Source organism: Cyprinodon tularosa, unplaced genomic scaffold (genome assembly GCF_016077235.1).
Source record: "Cyprinodon tularosa strain WSP-4 unplaced genomic scaffold, ASM1607723v1 ctg380, whole genome shotgun sequence".
Classification (NCBI taxonomy): domain Eukaryota; kingdom Metazoa; phylum Chordata; class Actinopteri; order Cyprinodontiformes; family Cyprinodontidae; genus Cyprinodon; species Cyprinodon tularosa.
The window spans coordinates 308,139-334,926 of record NW_024039097.1 but is presented as its reverse complement, the minus strand read 5'-3'; the positions used below and the strand labels follow the sequence as shown (position 1 = coordinate 334,926).

General features: G+C 41.3%; 1 protein-coding gene across 2 annotated transcripts in view; it reads left to right on the top strand.

Annotated features, from left to right (window-relative positions):
• Nucleotides 1-5,347: 5,347 nt before the first annotated feature.
• Nucleotides 5,348-26,788, top strand: part of kat6a (K(lysine) acetyltransferase 6A) — a 40,430-nt gene continuing 18,989 nt past the window's right edge. For both annotated transcript variants that reach the window (XM_038297062.1, XM_038297061.1), the window contains exons 1-6: nt 5,348-6,585; nt 21,428-21,536; nt 22,213-22,328; nt 23,283-23,364; nt 24,896-25,010; nt 26,125-26,441. In XM_038297062.1, coding sequence (XP_038152990.1) covers nt 5,896-6,585; nt 21,428-21,536; nt 22,213-22,328; nt 23,283-23,364; nt 24,896-25,010; nt 26,125-26,441 — 1,429 coding nt within the window. In that variant the 5' untranslated portion in view covers nt 5,348-5,895. The remainder of the gene's footprint in view (nt 6,586-21,427; nt 21,537-22,212; nt 22,329-23,282; nt 23,365-24,895; nt 25,011-26,124; nt 26,442-26,788) is intronic.

Below are 26,788 nucleotides of genomic sequence, written 5' to 3'. Positions count from 1 at the left end.
AATTGCTTCTTGTGTAGAAAGGCAAGGCAAGTTTGTTCATATATAGAACATTTCAGAGAAAGGACAATTTTCTTTACATAAAAAAGAAAAGTACATTGCAGTGACATAAAGGCAAAACAAATAATCAAAAAGAATAAAAATGAGTATTTATAATAAGATGATCATATAATTAAAAAACAAAATGATTGTTACAAGATAAAAGGAATTATGCTTAAATGGCTCGGTCAAAGACAAGTCTAAATAAATATGTTTTTAATCTTGATTTCCATCAATTTAGCATTTCTGAGTTTATTCCAGATTAGGGGATATTCTGGCTCTAGCCAGAAGATAAGAAGAGAAGGTCTGGAGGACCTGAGTCCATCACTGTGCACAGATTTTCTGCCTGGTTGGTGGTTTCTAGCTGTTTCAAGTGAAGCTGTGTGTTAACTATTGAACTCTCTTCCTTTGATCTTGAAATTATTATTACTTAAGTTGTATTTTGATTCAGCTGAAGAAACAGTCTGCATAATTATGGTTGCATAATTTAGGCTTTTGTTTATTAAGATCTGAGATTAGGGCGTGAATAGGAGGGGGTCTAATTTGGACTTTGGATTTTTGTGATCATTGTTCTAAATAAAGAGAGACTTGGCTCATGGTAGAAATTGTTCTTCATAATTTTAGTTCAAAAGATAATAATTATATGTTTGCACAAAGCTGTTAAAATCACATAGTGTCACAAAAATTAAAGGTTTTAAAACACAGTAGTGAACAATGACTCAATTTCAGTTCTAAAGGAGCATTCCTCTGAAGATAGTCCCTCATAGTGACACACCTGTACACTCCACTGCCCACATGCTCACTGTCTCTGTGGTGGTGCAATGGTGAACATGGCCTCTGCTGTGGATCATGATACACAGTATTATTTATTCATGGCCAACAACGACGGTAGTGGTGTGAGCTTCTCCTGAGTATTGTCCATCTGTTTGCTCGCTTACTGTACACTAACTGTAATGTAAGTCCTCACGAGGGGCACTAATAGCCGCTCAGCTGCTAACGCTTCACACTATTTATCTCTGTAATAATACTGTCGTTGATTATAATTAGCATCCTGTCTCTGGGATGTGAAATATCCATCCCTGAAGAAGCAGGGGGGGATAAACAGTGAGGTAAAGTATGACCTTAACCATTTTTTATTTGATCACCACCTGCACCGACAGGGTTTCCCTTTCTCACAAGACACTTCTAACATGGGAATACATCAAATCTAATTGCTCCCTATAAGGCACCGTAATCAATCTCCGAGGACTGCTGTACAAAACATTTTACACAAAGCCCAAGATAATTTGATTTCCATTGAGGGAGCATTTGGCTTTACAGTTTAATAGAAAATAAAGATAGCTGCCAGACTCCCAAAACAGGTGTCTCTGTATCGGAATAAGTATTAACATGAAGGAGCAAAATCACTGGAGGTTCGTTTTTCAATAAGCACCTAGAATGATGCAGTTTTTTCACTTCACAATCATTAAATCTGTTATTACCTATTAACAAACATATATATTCTGTGCACATTGCTTTAAACATATCTACTAAATTACTGACAATATTCACAATTAGTGCAGAGAGCCAGATCCAATGCAAACTTAGCTTGGGATCTACTCACATGGAGATCCCAAGAGATCATAAATTTACTGGGGACAGCTTGACAAAAATAACCACTTGTATACATATTCAGAAAAACCTCCACAGCTTGATAGTTAGATTCATCGACCATATTAGGCTAATTAGTGTTGGAGCTGAGAAAAATGTGTCCTTTACACTGTAGGTGTTTGCCAGAGGCGGCCAGAGTTTTAATGAGGCCCTGGGGAGAATTTCATTTAAAAGTTCACTTCCACTTCAGCACCAATGAGCCCTTTCTATATACTCAATGCTTGTTTATTATTTTCTTTAATTTGACAATTTAATACAGTCGGGGAAGACGAATCAAATGTAACGTTGTGTTAACAAGCATCCAAACAATAAAATCCCTTTACCTGCTATTCTTATTACAAATGGTTAGTGTCAATATCAGCAATAATTATTAAATTAGCTTTAAATTAGTCTTAGCATAAAATTCAAGAATTTAATGTTTTCCTTTGATTGATTGGTCTCAGAGTGCAGAAATGTACTCGTTATATCAGCTCTAATTGTCATAAAAGAAGACTGTGGCAAAGGAAGAAAATGTGCATGGGATATATACAGTATATACAGTGCATGAACATAGGAAAACTTTTCTTATTTTTATAGTAGGATTATTATACAGGGTTATTGCACAGGGTGTTTACATGTTTTCTATATAAATACCTACGTAAACACCCTGTGTAACACAAGAGGTGGAATTGTTAGCTGTTCAAATTCAGGAGTATTCTGATTAGTTTTTTCCTGTCTCAAATTATATTACTGTTTCATATTTATTTATTTCAAACGTTGCAATATTTTGTTCATTTGTATTTGCAATCCAGCCAACTAGAGATTCACCCATTTATTATCTCTACCGTCTTTACCCTCCACCGCTTCATGGTGAGGAACACCTGTCTTAAGTGGTTATTGGTTTTTAATACCAGTCATTATTATAAAATAAAGAAATAGTTGAAACTATATTAACTTTATCTCTTACTGTGAATGCTTTTGCTGTTTATAACTAAATTAGTAATTATACGCCCAATTTTATCAACCTGTTAAAAAGAAGATAAAATTGAGAAGAGAAAAGAAAATAGAACCAATTTGATGGATGGTGTGCTCCTGAGTCCCCCCAAACCATAATTCAGGCTGAAGCAAAACCTTGAGTTAGCTCTGTCAGCCTACAGTTAAATCATAGAATAATTAAATCAAGCATGGCACACATTCAAATGCAATAAGATCATTATCATTACTTTACATTATGCAGCTTCCATCTGCCGCCAGACACTATGATTGATGCACTGACAGCTATAAAATAAAAATAAAACTCTTCCTCCATTCATAAAGTACTCTTAAAATAAAATGTGCATCAAAGGAAAAAAGAAGTAGATGAATGTATTTTTTTTGTGTGTGCAAAATGATAGTGAATAAATCAGCAAATAAACCTGCAGTGCACTGTTACTGCACATGTGTGTACAGTAACACATACCTGCACTCTACATCAGGCCAGAAAAAAAAACAAAAAAACATCCACATGTTCTGCAATGAGGAAGTGTCTTACTTTGATCTTTAAATACCCTCTAACGTTAACTTTTATGAGAAAGGCAGACACTCCCTTGAATCTGTGCTGCATGAACACCTAGCATCTCTTTTTATTTTTTTAATTTTCATTCTTCCTCCAACACCACCACCATCTGTCCCTTTCTTCCATTTCATGTGCTCAATCCACACCCCTCTCATAGCAACAGCACGTCGCCCCCGCGCCTTGCAGTGGATTTTTCCTCCTCTGGATCTGCGCCTCGCACCATGCAGACGGTCCCTCGGCCCTGCCTGCCTGCCTGACGGCTCCCCCCTCCCCCAACAGCCGTGCTCCTATTTCACTCAAAGATGGCGTCGGCTCTAGAGCCCCTGCTCCTCTGGCTGCATTTTTAGCCTTGTTGTTGTCTTCGCTCCGCTCGCTTCTGGCACTTTCTTTGCAGCGGCTCGACACGAAATTCCGGTGAGTACCAGCGGAAGTCGGATAAGGTTTGAGAGGATTTATTTTTTCCCCCCAATGGAGGAGCTTTACCCGAGCTTCCCTCGGAAACCAGAACCGGACCAGCTTTGGCTTTCAGGGGAACCGCGAGAGGATGCAGGAGAGAGGGGCACGGATGTATGGCTGCTTGCGGAGGTGGGTGGGTGAAGGGGGGCTGAGAGAGAAGGGGAAGCAGAGGCCTAGTGTGGCGGCCTTCTCTCTCCACCTCACCGCAGGCTGGAAGCGACATAAGAGGGCGGCTGGTGGAGGGAGGAAGTCCGCTCGGTGTGTTTGTTCGCAGGGAGCTAGGCCGCCTAGCATCCTGCTGCAGAGCCCACCGCTCAGAGACCCTCAGCGCAGCCCGCTAGCAGAGATGGTCGTTGAAGTTGCATTGTGCCTCTCGTTAAGGCCGCAGTCTGACGTTAGCAACAAGACACACCGAGCTGGATTCTTCTTCTTCTTCCTGTAAACTGCGACCAAAACTGAAATGTTGTGCGGGTTTTTTTGTGCTGCACTGTTAGTTTTTTACAGGCTGTTTATGTCTCCGGTGAGTGAGTGAGGTTAGTAACACTGTGGGAAGGTTAGCTCGCTGGCTACAGCGTTAGCTTCCTAAAGCAGCGGTTAGCGGGAACTCTTGTTTGTAAATACGTACCACGCTGGTAGGGTGTAATTAACCAGGAATAAGATGGCTTTACGACAATAAAGCTTTTATAACGACCTTTGGGTGTTGTTGGTGTTTTACCTAGCATCTAAGCTAATGTTTGCTAGCTGTGTGCGCCTTTGACTACAGAGTGTTTACGTTTAGCAACCCAGCTGATAGACCTGGTTGTCCAGTTTTCAGAATTGTATAGCTGTTATATTTGAGATCTATATTTGTGTGTTTATATCTTTTGTATATTGTAACCCCCTAAACGTTAGTCACAGTAATATTCAATCATATTGTTATTATCAATAAGTAGTGGTGCTATTTTACAGTAATTAGCAGGTCTACAGGGATCTGAGCTTAGTTATCAGCTAGGAGTTGTTTGTGTCTAAAGGAAAGCATGGCTTTGTTTACATTGACCTAGTGACCACACACAAATGAAGTGAAAAATACTCTTTTCCCACCATAGTACCCTTCAATATTTATGTAGAAAATAAGCACTTTTTGTGTCTTGGCTGCAGGAACCCCTAAATTAAACATTTGATGTAGTTGAAGTTGTGACAGTTAATTTATTGGATCAGATCATCTTAAAAAAAAATGAGCGTTTTTAGGGTCTGCAGAGTTTGCATGCAGGCTGTGATCCAATCCAACAGATGAGTTACTGAGCTTTAACTTTTTGTGAATTTAATGTTGTTTCTAACTTTCACAAGAATCCTATTTTTGTTGTTCATAAAGCTATGCATGATAGGTCAACATGACAGTATTTCCTCCACTGTGTTTATAAAAGTTTTGCCTTCTATGTCACATCTCCCCCACTTTATCTGTTATCTGCAGGATAGTTTTTACCTGGTCACACATTTGCTGTCTGTTTTCTGACTGTCTTTTATGTTTTGCACAGTTTCCATCAGATGTTGATGCACGGTGGGCTTGAAGGTGTTCAGACAAGACCTGCGGAGAGATATCTCTTCAACTCCAGATCACTGAAAGAAGAAGAGGAAGATAACTGAAAGAACAAGTGGAAATAAGACGACGCAGATTGAGAAATATTTTCTCTGTTTCCTTCAACACTAATTTTATGTCCTGGAGACCTTGAACATATCTGCCATTTTACCCTGAGAACCGATTACTTCACTACTGGCAGAAACCTGCACGTGTTTTTTGGGACTACTGCTTCAAAGGAAAGAAAACTGTTTCTCTGAAAGGCACCCTGACTGATCTATATCCTCTCTTCTTTGTTGTGTGTTGTGGGAGTTTAACTTGTAAAAGAAGCTGTTGCTTCTTCCACTTCCCCCTGCTTCCTGCCAGGGACGTTTACCTGGCTAGGAGTGGGTGGTAGGTGGACCAGATTTTACTGAATAGTAGGTTGCCTCAAGGAGCTTGTGCTATGATCAACTGCTCTTTTCCGTGTTGTTCACACTCACCTTTTGAGGGACTCTCTGTGCGGCCCCAGGACAAGGGATAGTAAGCTGGTTGAGGACAAAAAGGAGGAGGAGGCGGCGCTACGGCGCAGGCCGGGTCTTAACTTGGCACACAGTTACCATTTTTTTGTTTGTGGTCCTTGCAGTAAGGCCTTTGGGCCCCTGCCTCTGCCCAGACCGCAGCTATGGTAAAGCTGGCAAACCCAGTTTACACCCAATGGATACTAGAGGCCATCAAGAAAGTCAAGAAACAGAAGCAGCGGCCGTCAGAGGAGCGCATTTGCAATGCGGTTTCTATGTCCCATGGTTTGGACCGCAAAACGATTCTGGAGCAGTTGCAGCTCAGTGTCCAGGATGGCACAATCCTTAAGGTCACCAACAAGGGACTTAACTCATATAAAGACCCAGATAACCCTGGACGATTGGCTCTGCCCAAGCCAAAAAGTGGCAGCGGAACTGGAGGAGGAGCTGCAGTCGCCTCCTCAGGAGGCGGCAGCAGCGGCAGCAACAACAGCTGCACTGCGTCTCATTCCCATTCTGGGAAGAAACCCGGGCTCGATTGGAACAAACTGATCAAACGAGCCTTGGATGGGCTCCATGAACCCGGCGGCTCCAGCTTAAAGAACATTGAGCGCTTTCTTAAGTGTCAGGCGGATGTGGCGGCCTACCTGTCAAGCAGCGGTTCTGTCGGAGCCGCCCTCTTCCACCAACAGCTCAGGGTAGCCCTGAAGAGAGCCGTGGCCCATGGACGCGTGGTCAAGCAGGGACAGATGTTCCAGCTGGTTAGCCGTAGCGGCCCCCAGGAGGACGGGACCGGGCCGGTGTCTCTGGAATCGCTGCCGCCTGTACGGTTGCTACCTCACGAGAAGGATAAGGTAACGTCACAGTATGCATGCGGTGCTTATAAACACGTGATGATGGGTACATACGCATCAAACACCTGTTTATCTGAGCTTTGCATTTAATGTATTATCTCTTAGTGCTCTGTTTTAAGTTGAATTCTTCATAATGTTTAACTTTGACCTTGGGGGGGGGTCAACCAGGCGACCTTAGACCTACAGGTGTCCAACATTTATTTCCTCATCTGTGGTTAGTGTTGGTCCGTATGACTCAATGTATGTAATAACTAGAGGATAGTAACTTTTCTTAATGTATTTTACAGTTTCACTTGCTGATTTTGAAATATTTTAAACTGTGACATGAATCACTGCTTCTGCTGGTGTTTATTCGAGAGACTGCTTTTGTTTTTGGTCGGTTTTTAATGCTGAGATGCTTTGTTAGTGTCTGAGTGATGGATTCACGGGTGTGTTTATTTTTGTGCGCGACCTGCAGATGCTGGCTGAGGGTTGGTGGACTTGTTTTCACCCGCTTAAGAGGAAGATGAGGTCAGAGTAAAGAGTCCCATGGCTCCCAGCCTCCTGCAGGGAGGGTAGACCAGCTGCCGGGCTGCCTCCTGTCAGGAGATGCTGAGGAGGAAAGAAAGAAGGGAAGCTAGTGGGAATAGGAAGTAATGTGGATGAGAGAGGGAGAGAAGAAAAAAGAGGTGGTCTGTAGCAGAGCCAGAGGGCGAGCCCTGGATGATGCAAGCCTCTGGAAGCAGAAAGACGGAGAGGAAAGTGAGGGAGACAGAACAAGAGTGGAAGGCAGACATGCAGGCGACAGAGGAGAGAGGGAACACACCCACCTCTGTAACCTGATCAGAGAGAGAGCAGCCGCCTGCTAACCTCCAGCTGTAAGGTTAAGAGACATGTCCACACAGAGCTGATCCCTTATTGTCTTTTATTTGATATCCTAAACCTACCTAAGATGTTCCTTTAGCGAGAACACATGAGGCCTCTACAGCATTGCGAGCTAGAAAAGCAGCCTGTTAGGCCAAACGCTGTCATTTAAACTGGAGGTGACCAAGCTGCGTCTCACCAGTGTTTTGGCTAGCGTTGAGCTTTGTCTGGGATCTTTAGGGCGTGTGAGCCAAATGGGCTTCTGGTGAAGATGCTTATAGCCGTAGATGTAAACACAGAAAACGGATTAGCCTGGAGACCAGGCTGGGAATCACGTGGGGTCGGCCTAACACAGTGGCCTGCTTGGCTGCAGATGGTCCACCTCTAAAGACCAAACGATCAGCCTCTGATGCTTGTTTTGCTTCACAGGCGATTGAAACCACAGAAATGATTATTTTTGTGGATCTATTTTTTTAGGCTGCTTTGGATTTTTGATAAACAGTAGTATAAAATCAGAAATCTGGCTAAAGTGATTGGAAATTACACTTTATGTTTGTCTTCATAGGGAGCTTTGTGTAGAAAGGACATGTTGGATGATTTTTAAGAACAGTAGGAAGTTGTGGCATTCAGGATGTTGGCATTTGTGTCTGGTCTTGGCGTAGTTTCATGGCTTTTCTTCTGCTTTCCTCCCTCCTTCCACAAGGGCGTTGCTGCTCAGTTGTGTGTTTCATCTTTTGCTGCCAACCTGCCCTGCGCTGGTTGAAGTGGCATACGTGTCAAAGAGATTAACGTGTGCGCACAAAAAAGCAGAGATTGTTGTTGCGTAATCACTCCCCTCCACTGGCTGGTTTTCTACTGGTGCATCGCTGCCACATTGCCTCGCATGATTGCTAGCTGTTATGATTTCCCAAGGAAAGTAAGCGAGCCACAGAGAGGGTGTGCGTGTAAAGGCGGGGGGATCAAAACAAATGGCTGAGCACTAGGTTTGACCCCATTTGCAGGGAGATTTGTGTATTCAGTACACTGATGGTTGCATCAGGGCTTTCTATTCATAAGGCATCCCAGACCCTATTTCTGGCTCCTGTCTCCCCCTAATAGGGTGCCATTGTCAGGTCATGAAGGGGGAAGCAAATGGGTGAGGGAAGTCAACTAAGGGTCATGGATATAAAGGTGGCAAACCTCATTGCCTCCCTGAGCAGCCGTTAGTAGTGTGTAGCTGCGGCCATTAGGTGGGATGGGCTTAACATTGAGCTGTTTTTACTGGTGTCTGTGTGGTTATGTACGTCTGTGTGGGTGTGTTGTTCATCCCATCATAATAGGTAAAGGCAATCTTCCTGCCCCGCGGTTGCCCTCTCTCGAACAGCTGGAGCGGGGTGAGCCAGAGTTCTCGATGTAGTCAGGCGGTGTCACGGCGAGGACGTGTGAAAAAGCTGGCTCCGCACACGTTCTGCTCGGACACTGAGCTGTGGGGATTTTATTTTTCCTCCCAACTGTCCCGCTAACCTTCCTCAAACCTTGAAGTAATATTTTCTTCCCTATTGGCTGCAGACAGCTGCCCCCATCTTCACTGGTTAACACCTGGAGCGATCGGGCCCTGATTGTCTTCACTTGCAGGATGATGAATGCAGAATACTAATTGGGCAGCACTTTTTAAGATGCAACCTGCTTCACTGGTCTAGAACTGTCTTCTCTCTCGTCTTCTGCTGCTACAGCATCTTTCTGCTAGTCTGGTGAATACAGTAGCGACTGAGGTGGGATTTAAAAAGCCACGGCTTGGCTGGGAAAGGATTTAACTAGGTGTCATGACATAGTTTGCCCTCTATTTTTCTATTTTGGATTTTCTTTTCTGATTTGTGAATTTCTGTTTCTGGATGATGGCTGTTTTGTCTTTGACGACCTTTGACCAAATATCAATTGACAAGCATCGATAAAAAGCTTTAAATCATATAAGGTCTTTATGCACCTGTTCTTAGCACTGTAGAAGTATGCTATTTAGTGGAAGGGGGAGCCGTCATGTCAGTTGGTTTGATTCTATGTTTTTTTTTTGTTTTTCTTACCCAGTAAAGATCTCTATACTTCCATACAGAAGTCTAATAACTGAGCTTTTTTCCTTAAATCTCTTAGTATAATTTATTTAGATTTAGTAATAGAGCGGCATGTTATTTTAAGGAACTTTCCAGAGACCATTCAATCAGATCATCCAGTCAGAATGGTTGAAATATTCTAAGGAAAACCATCTGATTGCATCAGGTCCTCATAATGAGCATGCATCCAGCGAAGGTGAAGAGGAACAACTCCCTTTAACAGATGGCTGCTCTGTGTGAGCGGCAATCTGCTGAGCCCACCTGGCATTAGAAATTGGTTTTTAGAACACAATTAACCTGCAAAAAATAAATCCGGAGTATATTTGAGGAAACAATGGAGAGTGAAAATGTTTTGAGACCAGGGAGGTGGTTCACCTTCCAACAGAGATGGAAGGAGACCCTACAGATTTGAAGGGGTCTGGCAGCGTATTAGCACGCCGCCCGGCGTGCAGCTAACTCCGCCCTGAAAGTAGAGCCAATGTGTGGAGCAGCTGTGGGACTAAAGGCTGGATCCCGGATTGGCCTCCCTCCTTTTTATGCTGAGATTAAGATTTGTACTCTTTGGCTAACCTTTAATGTACAGTTCCTGTTTTTATGGAGAGCTGATGGAAGACGGGGGGCTGATATTTCCTAATTATATGGGGTGTTTCTAAGTTCTTACAGGCTGCTTAAAAGTTTGGGCTTAAAACTGTTCCCTTTTAAACTGCTCCATGTTTCTAAATAAGGAGCAGGAAGACGATACCAAGAGAGTAATTTTTTTATGATATACATTTCTTATTGTTTTGTCTCTCAGTCTGAAACAGTGAGTTTGTGTTGGAGGATGAGGATAATGTGGTGAGAGGGCAGCAGGGTGGTTAATAAGATCATTGACTCAGGATACAAGGACAGAAGCGACACCTTTCCCGTTTCTCTCATCGCTTTTCCTTTTATCCTCCTCCCTCGTCCATTTACCCTTTATTTCAAACCTCTCCCTCATTGCTCGGCCCTTCCTGTCTCCTTTTCTTCATCTTCTTTTTTGGATGAGACTGTTTGGTTTCTTCCGTTATCCCTGTGTGCAAGCTTTCTAATCTATCATTTATAAAGACATCTATAAGCAAATTATTTTTAAATTGAGCTTTAAGACATAGTACTGCAAGATTTTTGGACAAAAAGGGACTAAAATATAAAATTGCTCTGAAGTTTGTATTGCTGAAGTTATGTGTTAAAGAGAGCATGACTAATGATCTTAGGAGGATTTTCAGACATGACCTTTTGGTTTGCAACATTTAACAGCAAAATAAACAAAAGAAAGCTTGTTAGCATTAGGATATGAAGCTTTATTCTACTTGATGAACTTTTTTCCAGGAAATGCTCACTCTGCTGTTCCTCATCGGTACCTTTTGGCATTAAAATTCTTGCAATCCTTTGTAGCTTCTGTGACTACGGCGTTGGCAAAACGGAGGAAATGTCCAGGAAATCTTTGCTAGGATGGATCTGTATTTCAGGTTGGGCATGTTAGCTGTAATCTAAGGCATGTGTGAACTAAGAACTCCTGGAAGTTACTTAACAAAGTCTCAGTTTAAAGGTGGGAACATTAATGCAAACAGGTTATTTTAGATTAAAATCTTTATTTGTTTTTTTTTTTTTTATTGAAATGTTCTGGATCAGTGTCACATTAATGATGGAAAAGATTTGAAAAGGATTCACCAACGATTTAATCTTTGAATCTAAAAACAAAGCTTATGCACAGGGCGTGCTTACTTTTTTAGGAGGGAGTGATGAGATCAGTTGTGCTCACCTAGCCTTTGCATCTGGGCGTGTATTTACAAACAAAACAACTGTTACCCGCCAGACAAGTTTGAATGCACCTCATGCTACGTTTTGAAGAGCTTCATCTCAGAGCAGCTAACCGCTAACCTTCACCACCAGGTTTGACTTTGAAAAGAATTTGGATCCTAAAAAAAACGAACATCTGCTTAAAAGAAAGAGGAAAAAGTTTCTCCCGCCAAAACATTCCCCCGCCGGTTTTAAAAACCCTGAACACACATGCCATCAATGAAACAACCACCATGACACGGACAGTAAACAGACACTGTTAGAATTTTCTGGAGCGCCGTTGTGGTGTAATGGTGGTCTTGGCAAGCGAGGTAAAAAAATAAAAATAAAAGGCTGAATTGAGGAGGAACAGCTCTCCGGAGGAATGTGTTTTTACTGTCCCCGTCACAGAACCAGGATTAGCTTTTCATTTTTTAGTTTCTCCTGGGGGTTAATTTACAGGCAGCCTGTAATCAGAGCCGCGTTGTAGCAGGTGTGTTTGAAAGGCGACACCCGCTGGCTTCCAGCGCTTACAGTTGACCCGTGTCCAGCGGTGTAGGGGTTAAACGTCGGGGATGATGGAGGTGTTGGTAGTTCACAGGCTGTAGCTGCACATCTTCCCTCTGTTTAGACTTTCCATATCTTTCCCTTTTTGCCCCGTGGATTGTTATTTTTGTCCTCGTGTTTTTTTTCCGCCCTGCTCATCCTCTTTATTTCCTCCTGTCGCTTGGCTCGGTTTCTTTATAGATTTGGTTGCTTCCTACTGATCCACAGCTTTGTTTTGTTGAGATCATTATTAATTATTGTTTTCACAAAGTGTTCAGATCAAACGGAGACCTTTTTGGTCTAATTGCAGCAGATTAAATGATCATAGCTTAATATTCTCCATTATTGGGGAAAGGAAATCTGACAGCTTGTTTACCTCTCGCCGTTAAGCTCCCGCATGTCCCCGCTTATCTTCCTCCTCTCCTCCACCTCCCTCCGTTGTGTGTTTAGCTCTTACTCTCCCTGGATCCTTTCACCGTATCCCTTTTCGGTTTTTCTCAGGTGCTGTGCTGCATGAGGGGGGTAGTGGGAGGGGGTGTTAGAAGCATCTTGAGTCAGAAGGAAATGAACCTAATAAATCAAGTTCTTGTCCCTGTCTCCAACCCGCCAAAACGTCGTGCCTACCTGGCTCTTAGCCGCTGCACTGTTTTGGCCAAAGATTACCTTCAAGCTTAATGAGTTTCTCTGTTAATCCATTTATTTTATTTATTTATTTTACAGAAATTCTGCATTGCACAGAATTCTGTGACCTTGATTCCTTCACCTAGGAGTAACCTAGCAGACTTCTACAGATTTTGACATGTAGATGTTTTTCTGGATAACTTTGCTTCTGCTTAAATCATTTTTTGGGTCAAAAAACTGATCATGCAGCTAAATTTCCCTCCCTGGAGACTAAAATCTTTACAGTTCTTTAAGAATCAATGTCCACTATGGCTGAATTATGTTTGCAAAATATACATATTTCACAAAACATGTAAATAGTGTTATAAATGCTTTTAAATTCACAGCAAGCATTTAACCCACATTATAAATTAAATCAATTGTCTGTTTAGCAACTGGAAAAACTCAAACTCATTCTTTCCTAGTCGACAGCAAAGGTTTATTGAAATAGTTGCTTCAAGCTAACTGCTGTTGTTTTGGCAATCAAATAGCTTGCACTTTCTATATGACTCGACAGTCTTAACAGCTCTGAGTATTTGGAAACTTGTTAACACAGAAATAGAACATCTATTGGTGCCAAATAGGCTCACTTATCTCAGTCCAAGCAAGGACTTAGAAAGATGGATGTTTCAGGGTTTCCCCCCAGAAAACTGTCTAAAGATGGTGTTGGGTGCTGCAGCGGTGAATCACTTTTTTTTTTGTTAAAATGTGTCTTAAGATTGACAGGAAATGAAAAGCATAACTATTTATGTATTATTGTATGACACAAATCACTATATTTGAAACCTTTAATGGAGTACTACAAAAAGGGTCTCTTAAAATACAGATTATAGAAATAAGATTATTTAAAAAAATACTGTTAAAAAATTTATATTAGATTTTGGAATTGGATACATTTTTGTAAGTTTTTACTGAAAAATACCTTTAAAATATCCTAACTTCACTTGTGGTGCTTCTCCTGTTAATATGGTAAAGCCCTCTGCTGCTGTTAGGCGATGGGAAAGAAGGAGAAGACGGTGAGAAAAAGAAAGCAGAGAAAGCGTGTGATTGACACTCCATCAGACGCTCCTCTGGCTGTGATTGGTTGTTTTGACTCGTCCCGAATTATTCTTTCCAGATTGAAATACAGGCAGTATGCGGGACCAATTGAAGCAGTTTTTTTCACAGGTTACATATCACATGTACTGCTGTCTGGGCATAGAGACAGTTTTAGCCAATATGACAAAAAAGTGATTTTTAAAAACTTACAGACTTCAGCTTTAATTAGTGTCCCCTGCTATAGAAGGATATATTATGCAATGACCTGACACAAGTGGAAAACATTAAGAAAGAAATGTAAGAGTCATGAGTAGCAATGAAGCAGGCAGTTTAGGGATAGTTATAGAAAAGTTTTACGGTGGAGTCGGGTTACAAAGCAACAAGCCAAGAACTATTGAAACATTGCCTGAGCTAGCTGCTCATACAAGGAAATGATGAATCACATAAATGGTAAAGAGGAGCGGTTTCCTGAAAAGGGAAAGAACCGCCCTCTCTCGGCCATGTGTGAAGTATCGCCGGCTCTGATGGCTTTTTTTCTTTTTTTTTTTTTCTTTCCCCGTTTGGTTTTACTTGGCAAAATGTTCATTTGATTTGTGTTTATCTGACTGTGGTCATTATTATTTCTCATGTGTTAACATAATGAGTGCGCGTTTGTTCTAATTGACCCATATTATGCTGCGTGCTCCTGTTCTCACCAAGTCCACGCTTTCCTGAGTTATTCTCAAGAACATGCTTTGTGAGGACACGAGTCCGTTCTCGTGTTCTTGTGAATTGAGAAACGGCCAAAATCAATCTTGAAGGAATGTACGGCGTTCTAAGACTGAGCTCCGCCATTAAACAAGGTGAAAAAAAGTCTCCACTTATTTTTATTCTTTTTATTAACATCTGAGGGCAGGTAGGACAAATGAGAAATCTTAAAAAAGGACCTTCGTAGAGATTTTAGAAAAATAAAACTGTGTTTCTACTTGTAGAAAACAAATGGTTGACATGAATTTAAGAGTAGTGTAGCTCAATATGGCTAACTGACCGAGCTAAAAGAGGCTAACCTGTTAGCTAGTAATCACAGCTAGCCACAGCGCTATCCAGCTCTGCCCCTTTATAGCATGGTCTAACAGTTACTTTGTTTACCAGAAACAGTTTTTTTTTCAGGTCTGTTATCCACTCTGCACACCGACGCTGCTTGATGTTATCGTTTTCTGGGCAACCTCAATATTTTACCTCATGTGGCAACTTTCAGCCAATCATGTAGCAAAGGATGATTGTCCAAATTTTCACTGAGGGACTGAATACGAAGGGAAGCCATGCTGTCCAGATTTTATCTGCAAAACATGAACCATTTTCCTTTAACTTCACAATTAGCAACTGAGTTTTGCTCTATCTTATAAAATGCCAACAAGACAGATCAAAGCTTGTGCTTTCAACATGACAACAAGTAGCAACGTTCATGTTAATGAGCCTTCAGGTCATTTTATTGTAGAATTTCGTGATGCTTTTCCAGACGATAGTGTTACACTGAAACGCTTTCACAGTGCTGCTGTCTGGAAGACGAGCCTCTGGGTTTTGACTGACCGCAGCTTGTTGACAGCTTAACAACTCTATGATGACATGCATATTTTGATGTGAACTTTCTCTTTCTGCAATACATCTGGGTGATTACTGCAATCCGCTTCCTGTGCAGATGACAACTGAAACTGTCTGAGAATATTAAACCTGCGTGTGGAGGTTTCAAAAAGCTCACAGAGGAGCAAAGGCTTCAGCTGTTTGTCACAATCTTCTAATTGGTTATGAAATGTTTACCCTGTCGTTTTATGCAATAGAGGCTTATATGTAATACATTTATCATGTGATATGATTAAAGGACACTAAGCACAGAAGGGCTGAAACAGATCCTTGTTGATATTCATAATATTTAACAGAAATGAAGTGGATTTTGAGGCTCTGCTAAACTGCAGGGACTCCAGGAATCAAACTTTCTGTGAGTTGGATCGTAGGGATAATCACAAACTTTTACGTTCTTTTCTTAAAAATAATCAGTCTGTCCAGTTTGAGATGTTTGCCCTCAAACTGTGGGAATTGGACCAACATAAAAGTGAACCCGATCAAAAGCTTTGCTTCAGTGTGGCCAGATTGTGGAATATATTTCCTTCCCTTTGTTTTAGATTTTCCCCACATGGCTGTTAGCGAGCAGAGACCCAGATGTCATGAAACTTGTTTTCACCCGCTCCTTTTTCTCTGCTCAGCTTTAGAAAACCAGCTGTTTTTTTTTGTTTTTTTTTTTTTCATACCCTCCGTGTTCCACATCTTACCCATACAGCTTTGTAGCTGTTCGTCATTATTGATCTTCTCACTGTCTGAGGACATGCTGGACCTGATTATTGTCCTTCTTTAAAGCTACAGTGTGTAATAATTACAGGCATATAAAGTCAGAAATTTAATATATTATACATAACTATGTTATTTATCATCACCTATGAGCTCAGCCTTTTAACCATAATATTTGCGTTGCCTTAGAATTCGTTATTTATAATTACATAGGAGCGGGTCTCGCAGCCATGGAGGCTGACATCTTTGCGCTACGGCAAGCGCAGAGGCAACAAACTAGCGATTGCGAGATCTCCCATGACGCTCGAAAATAACTACGGCAAGTTGAGAGAGATGAACTGAGACGGTACTGAACAGTAGATGGCAGTATTATGCCTGAGAAGCATTTAGTCTGCCTGAAACCAAAGAAGAAGAAGAAGCAGGTATACTGCGCCTCAGTAACAAGAAAGGTGAACAAGGCGGCAGGCGTGAGTGACTTTGCAAACTGTTTGGCACTGTGCGGCCAAACATCAGACGAATGGAGGATCATGCCTACTCTGTATCACAACGAAAAGCGGCGGACACCGAACCCCCGTCATCTAAGAAGCGGAAACACGACGAGAATAAACGCAAGCGTGACAAGAAACGACAAAAAACACGGATCAACATTGGCACGGCATTTACACGATGGAAGTCACTGATGGAGGAAAAAGGTTTTCAAAGTGACGCTCAAGTTGCCAGTTTTCTCTTGGACAGGTAATTAATCCTACACACACAATTGTCTAATATCACTGCAGTTTTTGGAGTACAGGATGCTCAGACCTGTCTAAAACAATAACATGCTGCGTAATGATGCTGTTACTCTCCAGTATACTTATTCAGCAACGTCCCTGACGTTTCATAGGTAATGATTCAGTAATTTTCTGTAAAATAATTTTCTGGATATATACCTCGGTTACTTCTCTCCGGCTCCTTTGGAGATCTTCAAGCCTTTCCTCCTCTGCTCTCACCCCGCTGGCACCCCTCCCTCGCCTGGCCCTAGCTGCACGGCCTCCCTGCCTTCGCCCTCGTCCTCTCCCTCTCCCTCGCGTTGTAACCCCCGTGCCACCAAAATGACTTGGACTCTGTAAACGGGGAATATATATTCTTCCAGCGAACACAATCTCGCTGTTAAACTAATGACTACAATTACTTCGTCTGTTTATATCACCATGCAAAGCAGCTCACCAAAACGTCACAACGACGTAGAAAAAATAACGGGTATATTTATTATCTTAAGTCTACATGAAATCTATACCCTACACAGACTAATGAAATACTATCTGTAAAATTATCTATGTAAACAAACCTCATCACTTGAGAAGGTAGGTGATGTGGACGTCGTGGAAGACATTTTGTCCCGTAACGCTCGCCGTACTGTTGGGGGGGAGAAGCGGTGGGGGGGAGATGTTCATGTTGCTGCGGTCTGCAGTCTGACCGCTAGATGTCGCTGAAAATTACACACTGTAGCTTTAATATTTTCTGCTTAAGTAATATTATTGTGTGGAAAATCTTTTTTGTCTTTCATCTCCATGACACTTCCTGCACACATGGATTAAATACAGATCTTCATTTTACAGTTTACTTCAAGCTGTAACTGCATCAGTGTGAAGATTTGATCTAACCAGTTATGAGTTTGTGTCCTTGAATCACATTATGAGATACAACAGTGGAGTTCAAAGAATTATTTTGCCACCGTTTTGCTCAGTTTTTCTTAGTTTTGTGGCTTTTATCATCATGAACAGGAATATAAAATTCATGCTTTCTTTTTGTTTTTGTTTTTTATTTTTAGGGTTATTATTTTCTCTCATGTCTGAATTATAGTAATGCCCTCTCCACATGTCTACCCCAAACCTCCGGCTGCAGGTTGTTCAGGAGGCTGCTGCCAGGATCTTCCAGATCCTCCATTGTGTCTCTGCTGCTAATTCAAACGCTCCTACTTTAAAGGGCTTTTCAAGAGTCTTGTTCTGACTTCGAGAGCCCTCCGTGAGAGCACTGCTCGATTATGGTCGGATTATAATCATGATTAATTTGGCTGAAATTGAGATCTTGATTAATTAACATTTTTTATAAACTTTAGCATAAAATGATTTAACATTAACAGTGGCTTCTAAGGCAGACTCAGTTCTTGAGTTGGAAATGAATGAAGGGAAGTTTAGTCTTAAGTGTTTCATCTAGACTTTTTAAAAGGGGTTAATATTTATTTTAAATGGAAAATGATTTGCCTAATGGCTGCAGGGGTCATGATGGCCCAGTGGGTGTGTCCTCTATTCCATATAATCTCCAGTTTTAGGGCCAATGGGTTTGATTCTGCCTGTATGAACCGCCAGAGTGCTGCAGAGCTGCAACACAAAGCATCAGCAGCCAATAGGAGTTAAATCTGACGCACCCAGCAGCCTGTTAAACCAAAAGCTAACGTTTCTGAAGGAGGCTGTGATGCTGAACTGATTGTCGCTAAAGCCCCTTTCACCTTGCAGATTTAGACTAGCGTCTGCCTGACGTATGAAAAATCTTGTAAAAATGCTACCATATGTTATGGCTATGTTTTGTATCAGTTATAAGCACGCTGGAACGCGTCGACATACGGCGAGTACTTCAAAAAATTTCGAGCATATTCAATACGTGAGGCATAAGTTACAGGTAAGTTATCTGATCGTTGACATATGTTAATTATAAGTTACTCATAAGTCGTGGCATCTAGCTTATCCAAAACCTATGAGTAACTTGTGCATGATGTATCAAGAACTTATCTCCAACGCATATCAATGTATCTGACATGTTCCAGATGGCCGCTGAACGTGTTTCTAAAGTACAGCTACTGTTTAATGGCGTATTAGCAGCGTTTTGGTATAAAAGGGGTGTTCACAGGAGGAAACCATCAGTTCTTCTCCAGACTTTATCTCCATCATAGTGTGAGTGTGATGGATCCGCCCTGCATTAATAACCACAACCTTTTTACTCGTGTGTTATGTTATTTTTTTTTTGGTGGTTGGTAAACAGCAGCTAGGTTAAAGGAATAGTACACCCAAAACATGATTAGCCTTCATTTTCTACTCACCCCCATGCTGAACAACACTCTGGAGTACTTTTTTGATATCTCAAATGCATCTGGAGATCTGGGAGGCTTCTTGGTGTCTGCTGACATTCAAATAATGGAGGTCTATGGTGCCCGAGACAGAAAGGTCCATAAAAGTCCACAAAAAACTTCCTCCATACTGCTCGTCCAATAAATTCCAAGTGTCCTGAGTGGGTAGCGTCCAGAATTTACTCGAAACGAAGTCATTTAGAATGTTTTTAGAGCATAAACAGTAGTGTATAGGATTTCCTGAAAGCACGCGCCTGCGAGTTCATGAGTCTACGGAAACCACGGCAGACCAAACCAGATGAAAGTGCGCATTCAGCTCGGCAAAGAACTCATGCTCTTCCTAAACACTGAAGTCCTCAGACATTTTTCTTTCGTTGTTTCTTTCTTTGCACAGGTAAACAGCACATTTCTTCTTCTACGCTTGCATTATCGGCAGAGCAGACGCTGAATGCGCACTTTCATCTGGTTTGGTCTGCCGAGGTTTCCGTAGACTCGTGAACGCGCTTTTAGGAAATCCTATACACTACTGTTTATGCTCTAAAAACATTCTAAATGACTTCGTTTCGAGTAAATTATGGACGCTACCCACTCAGGACACTTGGAATACATTGGACGAGCAGTATGGAGGAATATTGACACGTTTTTTGTGGACTTTTATGGACCTTTCTGCCTCGGGCGCCATAGACCTCCATTATTTGAATGTCAGCAGACAGCAAGAAGCCTCCCAGATCTCCAGATGCATTTGAGATATCAAAAAAGTACTCCAGAGTGTTGTTCGGCATGGGGGTGAGTAGAAAATGAAGGCTAATCATGTTTTGGGTGTACTATTCCTTTAATGCAGTGATCAAAGACATCTTTTTATGCAGGCCGGGCGCCTCTGGGCGCATGGCTGGCCCCCTCAGGACACTGGCTTGTGCATCAGTTAATGGGCATTACGCTGCCGTGCGTTATGCATATGTTAGGCTGTTTTTGGACATATGCTCAGGAGTCGTTATGAACACGCCATGTATATGCCCAAAATTTAAAAAATACATAGAAAGTTCAGCGTATGCCAGCATTTTAGGAGATTCTGGGACTTCTGGGCTAAAACGGCAAGGTGTGACGAGGCCCTAATAAAACATAATGTGTTACGCTGCATTGTTACATCTCTGCACTAGAACATGATGTCACTTAGCAGCTGCGTCAACCAGCTGATACGGCGGAGCAATGTGCTGCTTTCCACCGATGCTTTGGCTTTGTTGTGCTGGCGGATTTAACCGGGACTATTTGAAGCAAAGTTTACAGACCATTGCTTCAGACTTACTGGGCTTTCCCTTAAAACCGAAGACAGGATGTGCAGCCAGAGCCTCTAGAGCTATCTCAGCTATCTGAGGAAATGTATTTGGAGGAAATGCTTCTAGTGCAGCAGCAGCTCGCTCACATAGATTTTGACAACTTCATGCGACGTTTCACTCAGATTTTCAGATGGTTATACCAAATAAGAAAAATGACTGCTTAAAGAATGAGTTCCTGTTATCTGCTGAACGTCTTGCTCTCTCACAGTAAGAATGATCTACACACACTTTGACTTGTTTTACTTAAACCTAACTCTCCTCTACTCTTCAACGATTGAAGAATGCTGCAATGACTTGTTGGGAAAACAATCAAACTTTAGGGTTTCTGACAAGCAGATCGTGGACACGTTAGAAATCAGCTGATTCCTGTCAGTTAATTATCTAATTGATTACTGCTGCTTAAAATTGGTTTTAAGATTCCTAAATTTTAAAATATGACTTGGAAATATCTGGAACAAAACAAGGTATCTTCTGTTTTGGTTTTCTTACATGTAAACAGCCATAATAACATGGATAAAAATACATTTATTTAGTTAAATTCACAGATGGTAACATTAGAATTTGATTATTTTGATTTGGTTCCACATTCCACCTGCAGAAATCAAGCTAAACACACAGCGGTCTTATTAAAGCTCTATTCTGGGGTAGGAAAACCCCTGCAGTGTATTCAATCATCACTGGACTCCACCATCTTTAACAATGTGTGCATCATTCTGTCCTTTTCTTTCCTTTGTGCTTCGTCTAACGTTTAAGGCGATCTCACTAAATGAGCAGCCTGGATATTTCACACATTTCTGGTGAACCCTGCAGTCAAAACTTACCCAGCTGAACTAACACGGTCACTCCTCCCGTCCTGTGATCAGCAGAGTTGCTCCAACACAGCATGGTCCATAAATAATAGAAGCTCCCTCATCATGGCAGCTCTCAGGTCCTCGTTACCCTGAACTAGCTGCTCAAACACAGACACACTCTGCAGCGTCATCGTCGTCTGCTGTCAGCTCACTAACATACGCAGCGACATTGACTGCGGCAGGACACGGGGCCTCCATGTTGTTTTTGTTTACTAAAGCTGTTAATTTGACACATGGTCTGAACTTTCTCCTCTGTCCTTCCACCAGCCCGTGGCAGAGCCCATCCCCATCTGCAGCTTCTGTTTGGGGACCAAGGAGCAGAACCGCGACAAGAAGCCAGAGGAGCTCATCTCCTGCGCTGATTGTGGCAACAGTGGTGAGTGACAATCATTAGAGTTCTTAAAGGGATGTAACTAAAGGCTTCTAAATAGTTTAAACAACTTTTTAAAATCACTATGAGCCCAAACAGTTAAGGGTTAAAGGTTAAATAATTGTTGTTCAGCTTATGAAACCACACAGCTTAAAATGCATTATTTTAATGTTTAACAGGTAGCTTCCCATCAGTTTTCTGTTTTTTTTTTAATGGTCAAAATAGCTGTTTCCTTCAGCAGAAATGTATTTTTTTTTTTGCCATTGTTCTCTTAGCTTCTTGTTCAGCAGTTAGTTGGCACTAGTGAAACAACGATGAGGCATATCGTTGTATTGCTAGAGTATCTATATGATAATAAAAAGCCAATCGGATTGTTTCTCTTCTATTTTGAGATAGAAAACTTGGTTGGTGCTTAGGAATTTTAAAGAAAGCAGAGAAGCAGTGGTGCTCTTCCATTACCATTAGCCTTGTGAGAAACAGCAGAGGGCAGGAAAGCACAGCTCTGACAGAATGTTTGAAAACTAACTTTGAGCTTGAAAGCCATTGACGAGTCAAACTTGGCTGCAAAGATGTATGTTTTATTTCTTTTTTTTCCCAAACTTGCATGTGTGTCAGCTGTCAGTCGCAGCAAACAAGACGCCGTTTGTGATGTTGATACAGTTGTTTGTGCGTCTTCCTGCAGGTCACCCGTCCTGTCTGAAGTTTTCCCCAGAGCTCACGGCACGAGTCAAAGCCCTGTGGTGGCAGTGCATCGAATGCAAGACCTGCAGCAGCTGTCAGGATCAAGGAAAGAATGCGGTGAGCGGAGGAACAAACATGGTGAACCAGCAGCTAGACAGCATCCCTCAGTCTTCTTCACTGAAGTGTCACATAGTGTTGCTGATACACATATCAGTGGAGTCGGGCTATTTTAGTCTTCGGCGGCATCATTTATCTGTTGTCTCATCCAATAAGGTGACATTTGATAAAATAATGTGGATAATGTTTATTTTGTTATTAGAATGGGTTCTGTGTAGAATGTGAACCTGGCCGACATCAGCGGGACGATAATTTCGGCTCATATTAGTAGTTTTTCCTGTGCACTGGTTGCAAAATTGGGAAGTATGCCTCCTAGGGATAGCGACGTGTAATTGCAGGGCAGGCTTAGTAAAAATGGTTTGAATAAATGACCCAGTCTGAGAGTTTATATTTTTTTTTTTTTATGGCAGCATTGAATTATTAATGATACTTGGATACAATTAAAAGCACTTTGAAGCTATGTAGATTTAGCAGTTTATAGTAGACTGTAGTTTATGTTATTGCAATTTTTATCTTACTGCTTTTAACTTAACACTTTGTTCAACTGTTAGAAAAGTTTGGAGTGGGGTTAGACATTGCAGGGGCATTTGTGTGGGGGGAAAAAAAAGGGCTTTGGGAACAATTGCCTCTAGCAGGCATGAGTTGAGATCATGTGAAGCACATGCATTGCTGCATATGTTCAGTTTGAGTTGGTAATGTTTTTCTTTATGTGAGAAGTCTGTAATTTATTATCGTTGTGTAACTTTTATCACATAAATGGGAGGAGGGGGAATCAATGTTTCCTCTAAAAAAAACGAGCTCGAAAATATCGGTGGCGCATATCAAGGATTGGTTAGACTGTTAAAATATTGGCTGTCGGTATTGGCCCTAACAAATCTGTTTCTGTTAATCTCTGGTTAGCATTTGAAGTGATGCTGAGAAGTTTATCTAAGGTGTGGATGTGTGTTTTTGCAGGATAACATGTTGTTCTGTGATTCTTGTGACCGGGGCTTCCACATGGAGTGCTGTGATCCTCCACTCACACGGATGCCGAAAGGTAGGAAATACAAATGCGTCGATCTGGCTTTTTTTTCCTTTTTTTTCCAACTTTTCTTTAAGGTCAGTGTGAGGGATTTGCACAAACCAGACAGAAAACCACTGAAATCTTTCAAAAAAAGGCTTAATTTATTCCCAAAATGTTTTGAAAAATGATAAACTGGGCCCGAAAACAGAGGTCAACAAAACAGAATTCAATTCAGGCTTTAACATAAAGAACTCAAGTACAAACTGACCTAACAAACAGGACATGAGGGAAACTTAGATGGTGGCTGATCAGACCACTGTTGACACACAAGGGGGATAACTGACTAATAAACAAATAAACTTAACTGAACAGATAAATACTGGCCAGATACTAAATACTTTTTAAATATAACTTATTAACAAAATTACCCAAACTAAGAATATTTAAACAAATTATAAACAAATTTTCCTTCTCATTACAAATGGTTTGATCCACTGATTAGCCTGCAACCACCAATTGAGGAAAGCTGGAGCTCATTGCAGCCTTCAAACAGCAGATCCCAAGGAAACTGGCAACTCAAAGAAGAAAGAAATTAATAAATTGCATCTTGACAAAAAAACAAAAAAAAAAACAACAACCACCTGACAAATAAAGTTAACTAAATGTGTGCACTGCAAAAAGCTAACTTAAAGTCAGGCTAATGAAAATATATGAAATGTGCAACTCATTTTGAAAATGAAAAAGTTACCACACAGCTTCAGAGTGTGACAGCAGGCTGTCACAGTCAGACTGTTCCTTTTTTTTCTGGGGTATCGTATAAAAAATGTGCTGCAGATAGAAAAACATTTCAGTCCTACATCCCTCACCTTTGTCTGATCTTTGACCAACACCAACAAGTAGAAAGGCATGAATGGTGGCTTTTTCTAGTTTGGAGATATTAAACAAATAGAGAGAGTCTGTTGCTGGTTTTACTAACTGACTGACTGCGATGACAAAGGGGAAATGGCAGAATCAGATGTTCTGATCTGCTCCAGCGAAGGAATGATTCCAGCAATAGAGCCATAAGCATGCATCAGACATCCAGGCATTGGGCAATTCTTAGTTAATGTTTCTCACAGTGCAAACAGAGGCGCTTGTATGGAAGAAGCTTCTGTGCAGATATGAAATTCCCAGTTTAAATGAGACGTCTACTGCTGAGGATGATGCTGTGGTGCCAAATGAAAAGGATAAAAACATCTCTGAGCCTCATTCACTCCAATTTTTACAATTATCTTTTTTTTAATTGAGAAAGTGAGACTTTTTTAGCAAGAATAAAAACAAATCAGTGGTCAAGTTTAAAACACAGAGGAGTCATTTCACTCTGTTACTTTTCTGTTTAGTAAACAGTGTCATAGGTTACATTTGTTTCTAAAGAACTAAACGGGTCACCTGAATTACAGCACTGTCTGACAAGAAAAGAGAGAAATTAAATTAAACTGGGGGGGGGGATGTAGAGGATAATAGAGGTTAAAGCATCTCTATTCCAGCTCCAATCAGTCATTGCTTTTTCATTTTTCTTTCTTAGGCATGTGGATTTGTCAAATCTGCCAACCCAGGAATAAGGGAAAGACGCTTTTACACGAAAAGGCGGCACAGATCAAACGACGATACAACGCGCCGCTGGGACGGCAAAAGAACAGGTACAGAGATCAGAGAGGTAGCAAAGTACTTTGTCCTGTTCCTTGGAAACATTACTTCTACATCCTTATTTTCTTTTTCATGAATTACATTAAAACTGCTCTCTACTTAGAAGTCTGTCGTCATTCTAAAGCAGAAAGAAAAAGTAAAAAACGATATAGATAGAAATCAGTGCGTTCTATTAAGCCCCCTTTAGTCTGAGACTCCTAAATGAAAGCCAGAGCAACTAAAGGCTCTTTGTTACCGTTCTCGTAAACAGAACCGGCTCATCCAGAAAGAAAACCTGCAACAAAAGGTGAGAGTAGCATAGAGTTAAACTTCCGCTGAACCCACATCAAGAAGCACAAAGGAACAGTTTATGATCAAAGCTTGTCCGCATTAGAACAGCCTAGTTAAAGTACTGATCTGAAAACAGTGTCACGTCTCAACAAGGGATGTTCACAGAAACACTCCATCGTGCCAGATCCCATTCCAGCAGGTAAACCGTAGTAGTTCCTAAATGTGGTGGAAAGGGTTCTGCACCTGCAGCAATGGGCTGGGAGATGTGGACATAAAATAATATGTTCTGATGATTAAAAACCTCTTGGTTGCTTCTTTCTGAGGTAACTTTGTCAGTGACTGCAGCTTCATAGCTGTTCTTCAGGACAGCAGTTCCAGACAGAGTGGAGATTTATATTCCTAAATATCCCATAATAACTGTAGTAAATATTTAGACTTTTTTTTAAGGTCATTATCCAATGTAGCCTCTAGACTGTTAATCCAAAGTCTTATCATGACGAGAAATATATCATGATGGCGATAATTAATCCGATAAACATCCACCCCTGTTCTACATGCTGCACAGCACCTTTCAGATTCTATACAACAGAAAAGCATCAACACATTTTCTACCACTTTAAAGGATTCTGCTTTTCACTGCTCAACTAAATCCTGTAATCTAAATAAATAACATATAAAGGTTTCAGTTAAAATTCAACAAAAGCTCTGTTTATGCTTCACTGTAAAGAAAGTTTCACAGCTTTTATCAAGCCTGAGCTTTAAGTACAAAACGTCAAAACGAGCAAATTATTTCTCCAATAAGGTTAACATCAGCTTCCTGCCTCCTTTCCCCCTCAGACCAGGGCGACCGTTCAAGAAGCTGGGAGGCCGAGGGCGGAGGAGGCGCTCCACCTCGGCCAACTCTTCCTCCAGCTCCTCTTGCGAAGGTTACCCCGGTGACGACCGGCTGCTGTTCTCCATGCGCGGTGACAACGAGCAATCCAACAGCAGCCTGCACTTCAACAGCAAGACCAAGGGCCTCATCGACGCCCTCACCAAGTTCTTCACGCCATCGCCAGCAGGCCGCAAGGCGCGGCAGGAGGTGGTGGATTACTCGCAGCAGTGCCGCATTCGGAAGAAAGCGGGTCGAAAAGGAGAGGGAGACGACGGAGGTGGTAAGGATGAGCCATATGTAACGACCGGAGAAGTTATAATTCCGTACCTTCAGCCTGGAAGCAAACACCTTTATTCTGACTGTTTCTTACGTCTTGAGAATTTTTGTACAAGCTAAAGAATTTCCAATCTATTATCCTGATGTTGATGATTTCAAGTAAATTACTTTGTAATCTGTTGTAAGAAGCTTCAGCTCCAATTTAATTTAAAGAAAAAGTCCGTCCAGCAAGGAATAATCAATGGTCAATATTTATATCTAAAACTAATACGTTCGCAGTGATTTAATAAATTAAATCAATTATTTTAAATTTTTTTAAATTTTTTTTTTTTTTACTGATTTAATAAATTA